This window comes from Manis javanica, chromosome 4 (genome assembly GCF_040802235.1).
Source record: "Manis javanica isolate MJ-LG chromosome 4, MJ_LKY, whole genome shotgun sequence".
In the NCBI taxonomy this organism is placed as follows: Eukaryota; Metazoa; Chordata; class Mammalia; order Pholidota; family Manidae; genus Manis; species Manis javanica.
The window spans coordinates 169467138-169481964 of record NC_133159.1 but is presented as its reverse complement, the minus strand read 5'-3'; the positions used below and the strand labels follow the sequence as shown (position 1 = coordinate 169481964).

General features: G+C 40.9%; 1 protein-coding gene across 5 annotated transcripts in view; it reads left to right on the top strand.

Annotated features, from left to right (window-relative positions):
* TEX2 (testis expressed 2) overlaps nt 1-14827 on the top strand; it is a 91835-nt gene that overhangs the window by 37654 nt on the left and 39354 nt on the right. For all 5 annotated transcript variants that reach the window (XM_036996875.2, XM_036996874.2, XM_073235779.1 and 2 more), the window contains exon 2: nt 266-1925. In XM_036996875.2, coding sequence (XP_036852770.2) covers nt 291-1925 — 1635 coding nt within the window. In that variant the 5' untranslated portion in view covers nt 266-290. The remainder of the gene's footprint in view (nt 1-265; nt 1926-14827) is intronic.

Genomic DNA, 14827 nt, shown 5'->3' with positions numbered 1-14827 from the left:
GACACACAAATGTTGTGAAGTAAGACAGATTATATGGCATTTATAACACTGGTTTGTAGTTTGCTCATAAAAGAGAATACCTAACTGGAATTTATCTGGTGAAAATGAAACCATTAAACTCACTCAAGTGAAAAACCGGTGGCCATCTGCCAAGTAAAAGCGTAATTACCATTTGGAAGTGAGCTTCATCTGTGCTTCTGTCTGTACATGATGGTGTCTCCCGCGGAGAACCCTCTCTGACTTCTGGTTTTCTCACTGTTTCCAGAGCCTGAGCCCCTGTGAAGCCGGCAATGACAAGCCTGAGTGGTGGCCATGCCGGAAAACCCACTGACATGCCAAAACCATCAGCCCCCAGGGTGCAGGTGCAGAGGTCCGTGTCCCGAGACACTATCGCCATTCACTTCTCGGCATCCGGGGAGGAAGAGGAGGAAGAGGAGGAGGAGTTCAGGGAGTCCCTTGAGGAGGGGCTGGGTGACCGAAGCATTGTAACGGGGCTTGAAGCCAAGGAAGACCTCTATCTTGAACCCTGTGGCCATGACCCTGCTGGCCCTGCTGCCCAGCCCAGCCTGGCAGATGAACTGTCTGTGTCCCCTGCCGTTTTGCCTGTGTCCAAGAACACTGTAAAGCTCTTGGAGTCCCCTCCTCGGGCAGTGCAAGTATTCAGTACAGTGCCATTGGCTCTGTCCCCAGGTGCATCTTCATCCGGGCCCTTAGCTAGCTCTCCCAGTGTGTCATCCCTTTCTGAGCAGAAAACCAGCTCTTCTTCTACGTTGTCCTCTCCTTCCAAGTCTCCCAGCCTCTCAGCCAGTGCCTCGTCCTCCGCCCTTTCCAGCACAAAGCCCTTCATGAGCCTTGTGAAGTCCCTGTCAACCGAGGTAGAGCCGAAAGACTCCCCCCACCCGCCAAGGCACAGGCACTTGATGAAGACATTAGTCAAGTCTCTGTCCACAGACACCTCCAGGCAGGAGTCAGACACTGTGTCCCATAAGCCGCCTGACTCCAAGCTGAATCTACACCTGTTCAAGCAGTTCACACAGCCACGAAACACAGGTGGGGATTCCAAAACCGCACCCTCTTCCCCACTGACTTCTCCCTCTGACACGCGCTCCTTTTTTAAAGTGCCCGAAATGGAGGCTAAAATCGAAGACACTAAACGACGCCTTTCAGAAGTCATATATGAGCCTTTCCAGCTCCTTAGTAAAATTATAGGGGAAGAAAGTGGCAGCCATAGGCCCAAAGCCTTATCTTCAAGTGCTTCAGAACTCTCCAATCTGTCCAGCCTGAATGGTCACTTGGAAAGCAATAACAACTACAGCATCAAGGAGGAAGAGTATGATTCCGAGGGGGACGGCTCTGGGAGTGACCCCAGCGTCCCCAAGAGTGACCCCTCAAAACCCACTGATGAGCCCACAAGAGAGGCGGAACTGAAAAGCTCCCAGGTGAGCAGCCTGAAGGATTTAGGCCTGAAGACTGGTTCTCTAGTTCTTGAGAAATGTTCTTTGTCTGCCCTAGTGAGCAAAGAAGATGAAGAGTTTTGTGAACTGTACACTGAGGACTTTGATTTGGAAACAGAGGGCCAGAGTGATGCTGGCAAGTTCCCAGATATCCCCCTGAAGCCAGAGGTGCTGGCGGACGATGGTGCGGCTCTTGACAGCGAAGAGCAGGTAGACCCGGCCACGCAGCGCCCGGAATTACCAGTGAATACGCTGGGCTTCTTTATAGTGTGTGTCTACGCGTACCTCATCCTCCCCCTCCCCCATTACGTGAACGGACTCTTTCTGGGAATTGGCGTTGGATTCATGACTGCAGTTTGCATGATTTGGTTTTTTACACCACCAAGTGCTCATAAATATCACAGACTACATAAAAATCCAGGACGGTGGAACACAAGGTCTCTGGATATCAAAGAGCCTGAAATACTTAAGGTAAGTTTCTCTGCAGCAGCTGGCTGGCATAGACTTTCTCTCATATAAGGCGTGTTTTAGATACAACTTAATTTTTTCAGTTATTGTCATTGGGTTTTGCATAAGTGCCATTTTTTACTTTGGGGGTTTCTTCATTCTCTAGGCACCCAAGACACTTAACCTGGTAAACCACGTTCTGGTTCAAGTTTTACCAGTTCACCAAGTAGTTTTTTAAGGATAGTGCTGTAGAGTAGCACGTACATCCGGTTCCTATGTCATCTCTCTAAACTTTCCAGGGGTTTTCTACTTGCTGAGGATTCGTTATAGCTGAATCTGTTAGGATTAAATATTCTTGAGACCCTGGAGAAGGATTAAGTACCCCTGGGATACAAGAGAAGGGGAGGAGAAAGAGAAGGCAAACCAAGGTCAGTGGACGGCCAGTGCTGGCCCTCACCTTTCCTCTGCGCACAGTGGGATGTTGGCTGGAGAAAGAGACATCACCTGTCAGTACATGTCAGGTCTTGGGATCTGGGCCTCGTGAGGGGTGCCGAGACGATCTGTTAGGATGCAGGAAGAAAACACTAGAACTTCCGTTTATATTTATTTTTGCACATTTAAAATATTTTTAGTATATTGTATATGTTTCATAATATACATATATAAAAGAATAGCTGGAGCTTACATAGTTTATGTATCATAGGCACATACATTTCATATATTTATATATCAGTTTTTTTAATTGCAAGAAGATACACAAAATTTATCTTCTTAATTCATTTTTCAAGTTAAGTGGTATTAAATGCATTCACATAGTTGCACAGCCATCACCACCACCATCCCCACAACTTTTCATCTTGTAAACCTGGAGCTGTATACCCATTACACAATAACTCCCCATTTTTCCTGTCCCCGTAGCCCCTGGAAACCCCCATCCACTTTGTCTTTTTTATTTTGAATGCTCTAAGTACATCATCTAAGAATCACACAGTATTTGTCATTTTGTAACTGGCTTATTTCACTTCTCATAATGTTCTCAAGGTTCATCCATATCATAGCGTAATGCAGAATTATCTTCCTTTTTAAGGCTGAATAATATTCCATTGTACGTATAGACCACATTTTGTTTATCCATTCATCTATCAGTGGACTCTTGGGTTCCTTCCACATTTGAGCTGTGGTGACTAATGCTGCTATGAATGTGGATATACAAATAACTCTTTGAGATGTTGCTTTCAATTCTTTTGGGAATATACCCAGAAGTGGAATTGCTTTATCATATTGTAATTTGATTTTTAGTATTTTGAGAAACTGCCATACTATTTTCCACAGTGCCTGTACCAAATGTTTTACATTCCTACCAGCAGTGCAGGAGGGTTCCAATTTCTCTACATCCTTGACAACACTTGTTTTCTGTTGTTTTTTTTAATAGTTCAAAGCTTGTTTGGTTTCTCTGTTAATATGTTTTTCCTCCTCTCTGTTTAATTTAAGAATACTTAAAAATAATCTTTATTGTCCCATAAAACAAATAAAAAAACAAAAACAAGGGGAGGAACTCTTAGGACCCAAATACTATTTTGTTTTGTTTTTTAATTTCACAGACTTTCTACCTTATTCAAAAGAAATGCATGGCCAGTGTTTTAAAAAACACAAGAAACCCAAAGAAAGAATTTATTCTTTATCATGCTAGTGGGAGGGAATTAGAGTTAATGTTTTGGTATATATCCTAGTTTTGCTTTTGTATTTTTAAATTTCTGCATGCATAGGTACATACATCATACACATGCATATTCATGCACTCTTTTTGTTTAGATTGAATGGAATCATATATTTTGCAACCTGACCTTTTTTATTTTTTCCATATAATATATTAGGAGACCATACACACACACACACACGCGCGCGCGCACACACACACACACACACACACACAAACACACACACACATATATACAGAGAGAGAGAGAGAGAAAATATATACATATTACAATATATAACATATGGTAATAGACTCTGAGACTTTTTTAAGAGGAGCTGGTGCTGAGTCTGGAGGATATGACATACTTAGGCTTAGTATTAATATATGAAATGGAGCAAAAATGACTCACTATGCATGATTGCAAAGCATTTTTAGTAGAGCAGTGCTACTACCTGAATTACATACCCTCTAAGGAAATTAATGATAACTTTACCAAAGAAAAATGATACTTATTGCCCAATGATACCATTGCCCAATGACCAACTATGGCATTTAGTTAAACTAGTTTGAGCACTTGTTTTGGGAAGTTTTTAATTTTAATCCAGTCAGTGTTCAATGCTGAGTGTAATCACTGCTATGTGTCAAGAGTTACTGACTACACAAAGAATGCCAGGAGAATGGGACTTTAATGGGAGTCTGGTCACTTTGATCTGATCATTGCAAATATAAAACAGCACCATGATATAGAGCACCTATAGTGAGCTAAGTGTTGGGTGCATTGTCGCATTTAATCCTCAGCACAGCCCTTTTCAGTTAGGGTTGTAGTCATGAGGCAGCAGAGGCACAGAGAAGTTAAGTTACTTGTCCATGGTCACACAATAGTGAGTGATGGAGCCGTGCAGGACTGTTTCTTTTAAGTCCTGATTAAGCCATGCAGGACTGTTTCTTCTCTCTCTGTGCCTGGATAAATGTATTTGAATTTTCCTTGTAGAGAACAAATACTTACATGCTGTCACAGACTGACACCCATTACCCAAGCAAATTGTCTTAGGCTGTCTTATGAGTATTCTTCATGATTGCTGTTTTAACAACTCTGATGATCATTCTGGTAATTCTTTTTCATTCAACTTGTTTAGAATAGCTTCATTACTAATAAGGAAAGTAATTTTAGGCTGAGGTCTGTCATTTGGTGTGCAGGACTGTTTTTAGAAACCTGGCTAAATACATTCTTTACTTTGAAAAGGGACGCCACTATAGATTAGGAGGGTCATGTATGTTGCAGTCCAAAGATTTCAAACACAGATGTTCTTTGGTCTTAATTACTTTTACTGAGGAAGAGAGCATACTGTTGGGTCTGTTTTAAAAGTATTACCCTTTAAAACCTTTAGCAGCATTGACATTGAATTTAGTACCCAAAGGTTGTGATAAAAAAAGGAAGTATAGTGGAGTCTAACTTTGAGTGTCTATTTTCTGTTGTATTTTCTCAGTGAACATTGTGCTTTACTTTCTGTAGGAGGCAGGATAACACAGGCTATTGTAACCAATTAGAAGTTTGTTTCTTGCTCCATTAACAGTCCAGTATGGGTATTCCTGGTGGGTGGATGACCTCCACATGTTGATTCAGGGGCCTGGATTCCTTCTGTCTTGTGGCTCAGCAAACTTTTTCTTAAGGGGCCAAGGCTTGTGGGTCATACCATTTCAGTTGCAACCACTCAGCTCTCCATTGTAGCAAGAAAGCAGCCGTAGACATGTGGAAAAGAATGGGTGTGGCTGTGATCCAGTGAAACTTTACAGAAACAAACCTCAGGCCCAGTTTACCCTGCCCTTGGCAGAATTTTTTGTATCCAACTGGCAGAAGGGAAAAGAAAAAGTAAAGAGAATATATACTACTTATACTGCCCAAATCTAGAAGCCAGTCAGTGACACACATCACTTCCATTCACATTCCCCTGGGGTGAGCTGTTGCACAGGCCCTGCAGCGTGCTCAGAGTCCTGGGAAATCTAGGACGTGGCTGGGCAGCTTCTTCCCAGCAACATCGCTACACTATGGAATGGGTACCTATATTTTGGAGGCACAGCTGCCTTCTCTGCCTCACTTTCATAGTGCTTATCAGAGCCATAGTTATCTGTTTGCTGCCTTCTCTAACACACCATAAGCTGCGTGAAGGCACAACCATATCCATCTTGTTCATCATTGGGTCCTCAGCACTTAGGCACTTGATAATTGTTATGCATGGATGGGTGGATGGATGGATGGATGGGTGAGGTTTTATCAGAAAATGTAGGCAGTGAGTCAGTATTGAACCTGTCATCTGAAATTGCTTTTTAAAAGAAATCCCTCATACTTGCTTTTAAAAAAAGTTTGGCAATAGGTTGATAGGGGTGATCTTTTACGAAGACAAAAAAGTAATTACTAAAATGTACAGCTTATGGTGAGTTTTTTCTTTTCCCACTGCAACGGAAAAGCCAAGATGGTCCATCTTTGCAGGATTTGAAACTTGATGTTTATTACTTGATCATTTGGCAATAAGTCTGTTCTCTTACCAGCATTCCTAGAGTACTGCCCTCCCGAATTCAAACGGTTTATGCCAAGTAGAGTCTTGGAGAAATGGAGATGGTAGCGAGTTCTAGATTTCTATTCTGCCTCCAGATTTATGGCTTCAAGGTGATAGAGGAGATGGGCTTTGATTTCTTTATACAACAGATCTGTGCACTTGTTTCTAGGGTGAATTGAAAGAGCTTCTTTCTGAAAATAGCTTGATTTGGGGAATTAGCTGTTTGGAGTTACTTTCTGTGTATCTGGTCCTTTTTAGTTGTTTTTTTATAGAGGATATAATGGTGCAGTTCTTGAAGGCTGGTATGGAAACTTTTAAAGAAATTCACTGACATAGGAGGCTATAAGCCTGCCTGTGAGACAGAGCTCTAGTACAGTGCCAGCCCCTTGACGGTGATCCTGCATATTTCATGTCCTATGTAGATTCTGCCTGGGAGCCCCATGAACCAAGCACGGCTTGGTACTTGAGGACTGTTTCAGGAGATCATGTGTTTTTTTTAAAACTCTGAGCTGTGTAAGTTGTCGTTGATGAGTCCAGGAGGTACTTGCAGCCTGGACCAAGAGTCTTGTTCCTTTTCTGGCTCCATAAACAATTCAAGGAACATTGCAGTTTTTCTTTGAAGTGACTTCACATGAAGAGGCATGGGAGGAAGAGAGAAGTAAACCTTCTCTGTGCTTTATCTCTGAGTGATTTTACTATTCTATCCACACTGCAGACGTTTGTATTTTAAAATGACACTGCTACAGTGATGGGTATATGGGATGGTGAACCAAAAAGACCAATTTGCAGCCAATAGTAGCTATTCTCAAAGACTGGTGTGCCATTGGTTAGGCCTCAGGGGTGCTCCACCATCTCCCCCTCTGAACCCTGCCAGTCGGCAGCTTTACTTTCTGGAATACAGCAATCAGAGCCTCTGTGAAGCCAGAGTCGTCAGAATCCAAGAAGAACTCAGAACCTCCTCCAAATCCTGCTTGTTCTTGATGTTTGGGATCATACATTCATGCTGTTGATGAGAAGCAGCAAATAGGAGAAAGGCTGCCACAGGCATTCAACCCAGAATGACATGTGAAGACACGAAAGCCAGGGGGAAGACCAGAATGTTAGGAGAAGCTAATGTGATTTAAAGCATGGCAGTCTGGGTAAGTGAGCTCAAGGCAGGGCCTCGCACATTCTGCAGAGCCCAGGGGCATCATTTACAGCAACAACCCCTGGGGATTACCTTCCAGGGCTTTCATTTTGGGTTCCCTGAGCAGGGACCCAGGGAAGGAACAGGTTTGGGCCTGGGGAGAATGAGGCATTTGGAATCAGCCTCTTGCGCTTGGAATGTTTGTTTGGCTGGGCATTCTTACCCAAGTTGAATGTTCCTTCTCTAAGAGTATACTTGTCACTTGACCAGGAGTATGCTTAATTCAGTGCCTTCCTGCACACTGACCTTGCCACATGTCTGTGATGATAAGCCTCCTGAAGATTTCATAAAGTTCTTGGATTTCTGTTTGTATGACTCATGCAGTTTTGAATTATAGTCATGAGCAAATTATCTCTGACTTAAAAACCGTTTGCTTAATGCAGCAGTAGGCTATGCAAGTGACCTCAAAGCAGGCCATTGGAAAGGTGTGGACGATACGCTCTTGGTGTTTCCCTTCCCTTGTGGACTTAAAAAATTCTTGATGGTGTCTTTGAGCAGCGTTTATTTTGAATGTTGAGTACTTGCTTGAGGCTATCATTCATAGTATGAATTCTATAAATATGTAGATCTGTTTTTCATGGTAAATCAAATTTGTATCTAAAGCTCTGTAAAGTTGAGTAGACTGTTCCTGCCATAGTCTCCAAGTCCATGATCTAAGATACCATGTTTCAAGTGTGACTCTGGTTCTAAACCATTATTAATAGATCAAAAAGGGCTTAAACCTGGCAAAGAGGAAAATCTTGCTTATGTTTTAATTTTGTGGACAAAAGAAAAGTAATTACCTTTTTGTCTGCTTCAGAGATGATTTTCAGCAGCAGGTCCTAACTCTGTTCTTAGGGTTAGGATTTGTTCCTCCTTATTTAGGAATGAGGCAGGGGATCTGAGTGACAGGCAGCCTCAAATGCCCACACAGCCGTGTGACAGCAGGGTGTCAGCTCAGGCATCTCTCACACTGATGTTAGGGAGCCTCATCACTTCCTTGGGCCAAAGGGCTGGCGCTTTTGTCTGGTCAGCTCAGCATCAAGCTGACCAAGAGAGCTTTGGCCTTGACCTCCTGATTGGCACTGTAACTGCAAGTGAGCACAGTAGTAGTTCTTCCAGATTCTATTATTTTGCAAAAGGTTAATTGTAGCTTTTAATCTTTCCAAGTATTAAATGAGTCCCTTTATAGATTGTGGTTTGTACTTTCAGCCAGATATGGCTTCTAAATCTAGCAGAGAATTGAAGAGAATCCCTGACCTTTTACAGACAGGATCACAGGACAAGTCTGTGGGCCGGACAGCTGCAGCCCAGCTGACTGTAGTCACTGTCTCCCAGCGGGTGCACTGTCTCCATTTTAACAGTTCCAGCTTCAGAAAGAAATAAGGCTTGTTTGAGTTGCTTTAGGGTGGGTTGAGAGCATCTCTAGTTTTTTAGTTGAGCTGTTGAAATGGAATGAGTTGCTAGCTATATGCTATATGTCTTTATACCCACTCCCATGTTCCAGAACAAAATTAAGTTGTAGAAATATCTTACTTGGTAAGAAATTCAGGGTGAAGAATTGTGGACCAGCTGAGCAGTGGACAGTTAGACACTGTATGGGGAATAGGGTGAAGGCTCTGGAGTTGCTATATGGCTCTCAAGATTTGGTATTTAACAAGTTAGGTCTGGAAGTTCCAGGGAGTTGGTCAAGTCCTGTAAAAAATTTAACAACTGATAGTATCAAAAGGAAATTTGGGTTTGCATTGGGAAATTGCTTTCTGCAAAGGCAGCCTGGTCTCATGTCAGTAGGTACATTGGGACCGAATTGGGGGACTCAGGAAGAGTTATGCCTGGTCATCTTTGGCCTGAGCCTCCCAGGAGCCAGTCAGCATCCTGGATGCCTGACTGTTGTGGGTCAAGTAGCAGTACCTCTGAGTATCTCAAGGTTTGCTGTCAAAGAGTGTAATGTTCTGGAAAGAGCCCTACATGGGAGTCAGGAAGCATGGGCTCCAGTCACAGCACCTACCTCTCTCTGCTATAGATAAGAAGTAGCTAATTTAGTCTCTGCCTGGAAACCTTTAACATTTTTCACTCTTAAGGTTCTTTTTGAGGTTACTTATTTTCTTGTTCGGTGCTATTTTGTGCAATTATGATTTGGTTTTCTCCTTGGGAACAGTGTCCAGGTTTCCTAAGGCAACTTCCGCATCTCCCTGCATTTAATCGGACCTTGGCTCTTCCTTTGCTTCTCTCCCGTTATGCAGCTAGAACTATACTTACAAGCTGTGAAGAACACACTAGCCTGTCCTATTTACTTGTGCTCTACAGGCAGATTTTATTTAACCTTCCAGGCACCCTCTGAATTAGACTACATTCATGTATTCAGCCAACAAACCGTTGTTAAACAGGCAGTGATAAGAGGAAAGCAACAGAGACCTGAACCTCAGTGATCAGAACTTCCTGGAAGAAGCGTCATCTTCGCTGTGGCCTGGGGGACAACTAGCCAGAATGAAGGTGGGCTATGCCGCGGAAGTAATATAGGAGCCTGGGCCTCAGAGTTCAGCTAGACTTGGCTTAAGGCCCAGATTTGCCACCCTTTAGAACTCTCTTCCCTTCTTAACCATTCTCTAGGCAAATGACTTAGCCTCTCTTACCACTTTCTTCCTTTGTAAAATTGTAAGGAATTGCAGAAATAAAGGATACAATGCACCTGCAAGGCCTGGGTCATAATATGAGCTGTGTCAGCTAGTATTATAAATATTAATATTAGTGTTTTTTAAATCATGTGTGTAAGGTTTGTTCCTTTCACTATATGTAACTTATGCCTCAAGTTTGTTTGCATGGAGTCATTATGGCTTGAGCAGAGTGTGTGGTGGGAATCTGGGAGGCATGCAGCTGGGAAGTAAGCTATGCTAGACCCTTTCACAGGTGGGAAAACTGAGGGTTTAAGGACAAGCATCATGCACATGGCAGTTAGTAAGTGGTGAAGCCAGCTTTGGAACCCAAGTGTGTCAAGACTGAGCAATTATGCTAATGTTTGGGGTTGGTTTCAGTGCCTGTGTATTGACTAGCAGTCTTTCATGTACTCAAGTATGATCAAGGGTTGGGCCTAACTTAAGCTAACAAATGTTCACAAATAGACATGCAATACAAATCTGGATTCATGGGTTGCATTTATTTGTTTTTTGGCAGCTGTGGACTTAACCTCTGATAGGTAATTAACACAAATGAAAGAAAATGGTAGTGCTGGAAGGAAGAAATGTGAAGATGAAAGGGGAGGAGAAACCAAGAGTGCCTCTGTGTTTGGAGCACAGCTGCTGGTGGCTGTAAAAGGGTGGGGGTTGGGAGGAGGATTCAAACCAGGCCTGACTGGAAGCAGGGATCTTGAGCTCCTAAGGGATTTCTCAAGGGAGGGCATCTCAAATTCCCTTCCTAGGCCTACTCCTGCCTCTCTCCTCTGTCTCCTCAAGAGGGGCAGGTAGTGGCTTTGTGGTTTTGAACCATATAAGATTTGAAACCCTCTTCTCAGAATCAGGTTGTTCTAGTATTTCTGCAACTTGGCAGGTGGTGGTAGAGGGTGACCTGTATCTGTCAGAGCTGTCAGCAAAGGATAAGCACGTATCATCACAGAACCATAGGCATGCAGGAAGATACTGGCTACCGCAGGCCAGCAAGAACTTTGTAGATGACTGGCTCTCCCGCACGGGTAGAAGCTCAGGCCGCTGGGTCGAGAGTTTGGATTTGTGGCTAAAAACTGACTCCCTGAAGCGCTATGAAAATGGTCGTTTTTACTAACCAGGTATAAGAATTGTTGTTGAACCAGTAATTGAGCAGTTTGTTAAACTAGTGCGAAGAACTGGTCTTCATCCAAGTAACCGTGTAAACAGAGATGCTGATGTGGTGCTTATATCTCAACACACATGCTTGTGTGTCTTGTCTTTTCTACTGAAAATCAAAGGAATAAGCTAAAAACTTAACTGGAAGTTTGGTTGTAAATTGAGTATCTTTTAAAGATGTTATAGAACTATAAGGGTTTTGAAAAATTTTTGCCTTCTAGCTAGATTACTTTTATTCTTATTCCTGAGTTTTTAATACTGCATGTTAGCTTTTTAAAGACTTTTTGAATTTCTAAAGTAGATTATTTCATCTGGAGATTCCTTAGATTCTCTTCTCTCATTTAATTATATACAGCAACTAGTAAAACAGCACAAAACTGTGTGTTGAAAGTGTCCGCGGGAGGAGAGGATTTACACTATTCTGGTTGAGCCAGGTATCTATGTGTGAAAACAATTGGATGTGCACTTCTAATTCAGTACTGCTGGCCACATGTGGCCACTGAGTGCTTGAACTGTAGCTAGTTCAAGAGCACAACTGAGATGTGGTCTAAGTTTTTTACAATGCACATAGAATTTTGAAGACAGTACAAAACAAAGCATGTAAAATGTCATTAATAATTTTTAATATTTATTACATGTAGAAAGGGTACTATTTTGGATATATTGAGTTAATAAAATACATTATTAAAACCAATTCACCTGCTTTTTTCTTTTTTAATATGGCTACTAGACAATTTAAAGTTACATATTTTCATGATGTACATTTATGACTCACATTATATTTCCATTGGATAGTGTTTCCCTGGATAAGGCTGCATTTTCTGACTTAGAAAAGACAAAATGAAAGCAATTAGGAAAAAAACTTTTTATTCCTAAATTTCTCTTATTCATGTCTAGTCTCAGGAGTTTTGAAAGGGAAAAAAATCTCTGCAGCTCATATTTCTCTGTTTCTGAGAGATTGTCTGATTACCCGAGAATAGCGTTATAATATAATGCTTGTCTTTTTCCCCCTTCAGCCTCTCTAGTCTGGTGGTGACTGGATGATAACTATAACTCTAAATGTTTGACCAAAATTCTGGTGCCATGTTAATTCTGTTGCCTTTTTTACATGTCTTCTATGATCTTACATAGCTGGAAACGAATGAAAAATTTTATATGAAGATATTGTTATGGGAATGTTTGTCTTATATCAAAGTATGATTAGTATAATTCAGGATAGTCATTCAGTAAAGGTTGAGTCTCTCAGCTAAGAAGTTATAATGGGCCCACAGAGGTATCACACATGCTCTGTACCTCAGGAAGCCTCTTCTCTAGCCAGGAGATGGACTCTCAGAGTGAAATGACTCAAGAAGAGCAATCCCAGGTGGGGACCATACAGCCAGATGGCTCATAAATGATATTGATGAGCAAGTTGTAATTTTAATCTCATAGTCAATCTGTGACCCTAGGGAATTCTTAGAGACCAGCCCCTCTATCCCTCCTTCCATGGAGTCTTCTTGGTTTTAGTAGCTCTGCAAGTAAATATAACCTGGCTTTGAGCATGGCTCTTGAACAGCCCAGAAAAATTAAATCTGCTTCAAGTTTTGTTTTAAGCTAGTTGCCTTTAGAAGTTTAGGCCTAATAAACCTGTTACATGTAAGAAAGTATGTTCTGCAACCAAATTGGATAAAAAGAAAATAGATTATATACCAGGAGATCTTTAGTGAAAATGTTTGTTTAAAGCACTTTAAGACAAACATTGTTTAAAAAGGCAAATAAGTGCATTTATAAAAAACTACCCAACAAAAATAGACAGGATGCATATTTTTTTATAGTGTACTTGAACATTCACCAGGTAGACCATATTCTGGGCCATAAAACAAACTGTAACAAATTTAAAAGACTTAATTATAGAAAGCATGTTTTCTGACCATATGGAATTAAACTAAAAAAATAATGAAAACATCTAGAAAATGCCCGAATATTTGGAAGTCAAACAACACACTTCTAAGTAGCCCTTGGGTCCAAAGATAGTAATAAGGGAAAGTAGAAAACATTTTCAATCCAGTGAAATTGAAAATATAACATATCAATAATTGTAGCTGACACAATGCTTAGAGGGAAATTAATAATAACTAAATGCTTAAATTAGAAAAGAAGAAAGGTTTGAAAGAAACAAATTACTGATGTCAGTACTGAGAGGACATCACTACAGACTGTACAGACATTAAAAGAATAATAGGGAAATACTACAGACAACTTGATGACTAGAAATTGGACAAATTTCTTGTAAGACACAAACTACCAAGGTCACTCAAGAAGAAATAGATAATCTGAATAGTTCAACAGCAATTAAAGAAGTGGAATATATAATTTAAAACCTTTCTACAAAGAAAATTCCAGGCCCAGATGGCTTCATTGGCAATTTATCAAATCTTTAAGAAGAAATAACAATTCTACACAAACTTCCAGAAAACAGGACAAGAAATACTTCCCAACTCATTTTTATGAGATTAACTAGTATTAGAAGACATATTAAGAAAATTATATTCCTATTTCCCTTATGAACTTGGACATATGAACAAAATATTAGCAAATCAAATTCTGCAGTGTATGAAAAGAATAATAATAGTTACATGCTCATAAACTGGCTCTCTTGATTGGGGATGGGGAGCCCTCTTTGTACTCTTCACTGATTTCCATAGTGTGAAAACTCCCGCAGAGGCCAGTTGTAAGCTACCAACGTGAGGTCCCTGATGACCATGGAGTTGGACAGAGATGTGTAGAATCAGCTTTCATGAGCTATTATAATCCAGCTTCAGCCCATCATGACCAATACATAATTTTCCTAAGAGTGCAAGACTGGTTCAACATTTGAAAATCAATGAATGTACTTCACTATAATAACAGACTAAGGAAAAAGACAAAATACTTAATTCTACATTTAACAAAGTTAACCTACCCAAACTAATGCTCTGAAATACAGTCCACTTCAGGCCCCACTGTGCCCTGTATTGCCTGTCCCTTTCTTCACTTCCATTGCTGTGGTCATTGTTGTTTCTTTGCAAATATTTAGATTACACCCTCTTCCCGTGGCCACTGCTTGCTTATTCAACATTTTTTAATGGATGCAGTGACTCACTGGGAGGAGGGAGTGATACTACAAACTCAGACAAAAAACACTGAGGTATATAAATCTGTGTAATTGGCTCATAAATGTCACACACACAGACCATGACAAAGAAGTATTTGTGTCTATTTTTACTTCCTTAACACATTCAGGATACTCTTTTTTCTTTTACAGTTACTCTAGTGGGGCCATAGGATAGTAAAATGAATACCGGATTCTTTGCTGGTTTGGGAGCAGCCATGGGTCAAGAATCCTGTCCTTTTTAAAATCTTTCTATCAACTGATATGTTACTTGGCATGTTAATGAGACTTAGTGCATGTTTCTATGAATGGATAAATGAATTTAAGATAATTCTGAGGATTCCTTACTTGCAGAGGCTCTCAGTTGAATACTTAATGTGAAACTCAAAAGCTCACCCCAGAAATGCTGTTTCTTGGAAGGGATAATTTCTACTCTAGTATAGTGATCTTTAGTATCTCTGCTTGTTAAAAGACATTAATAAAATGAGGGATGTGGGAAAATATCAATTAAAATTCCTTAACTTCTTTTAAAGAGGTCTGGGCCACCTATAGCATATGAAAA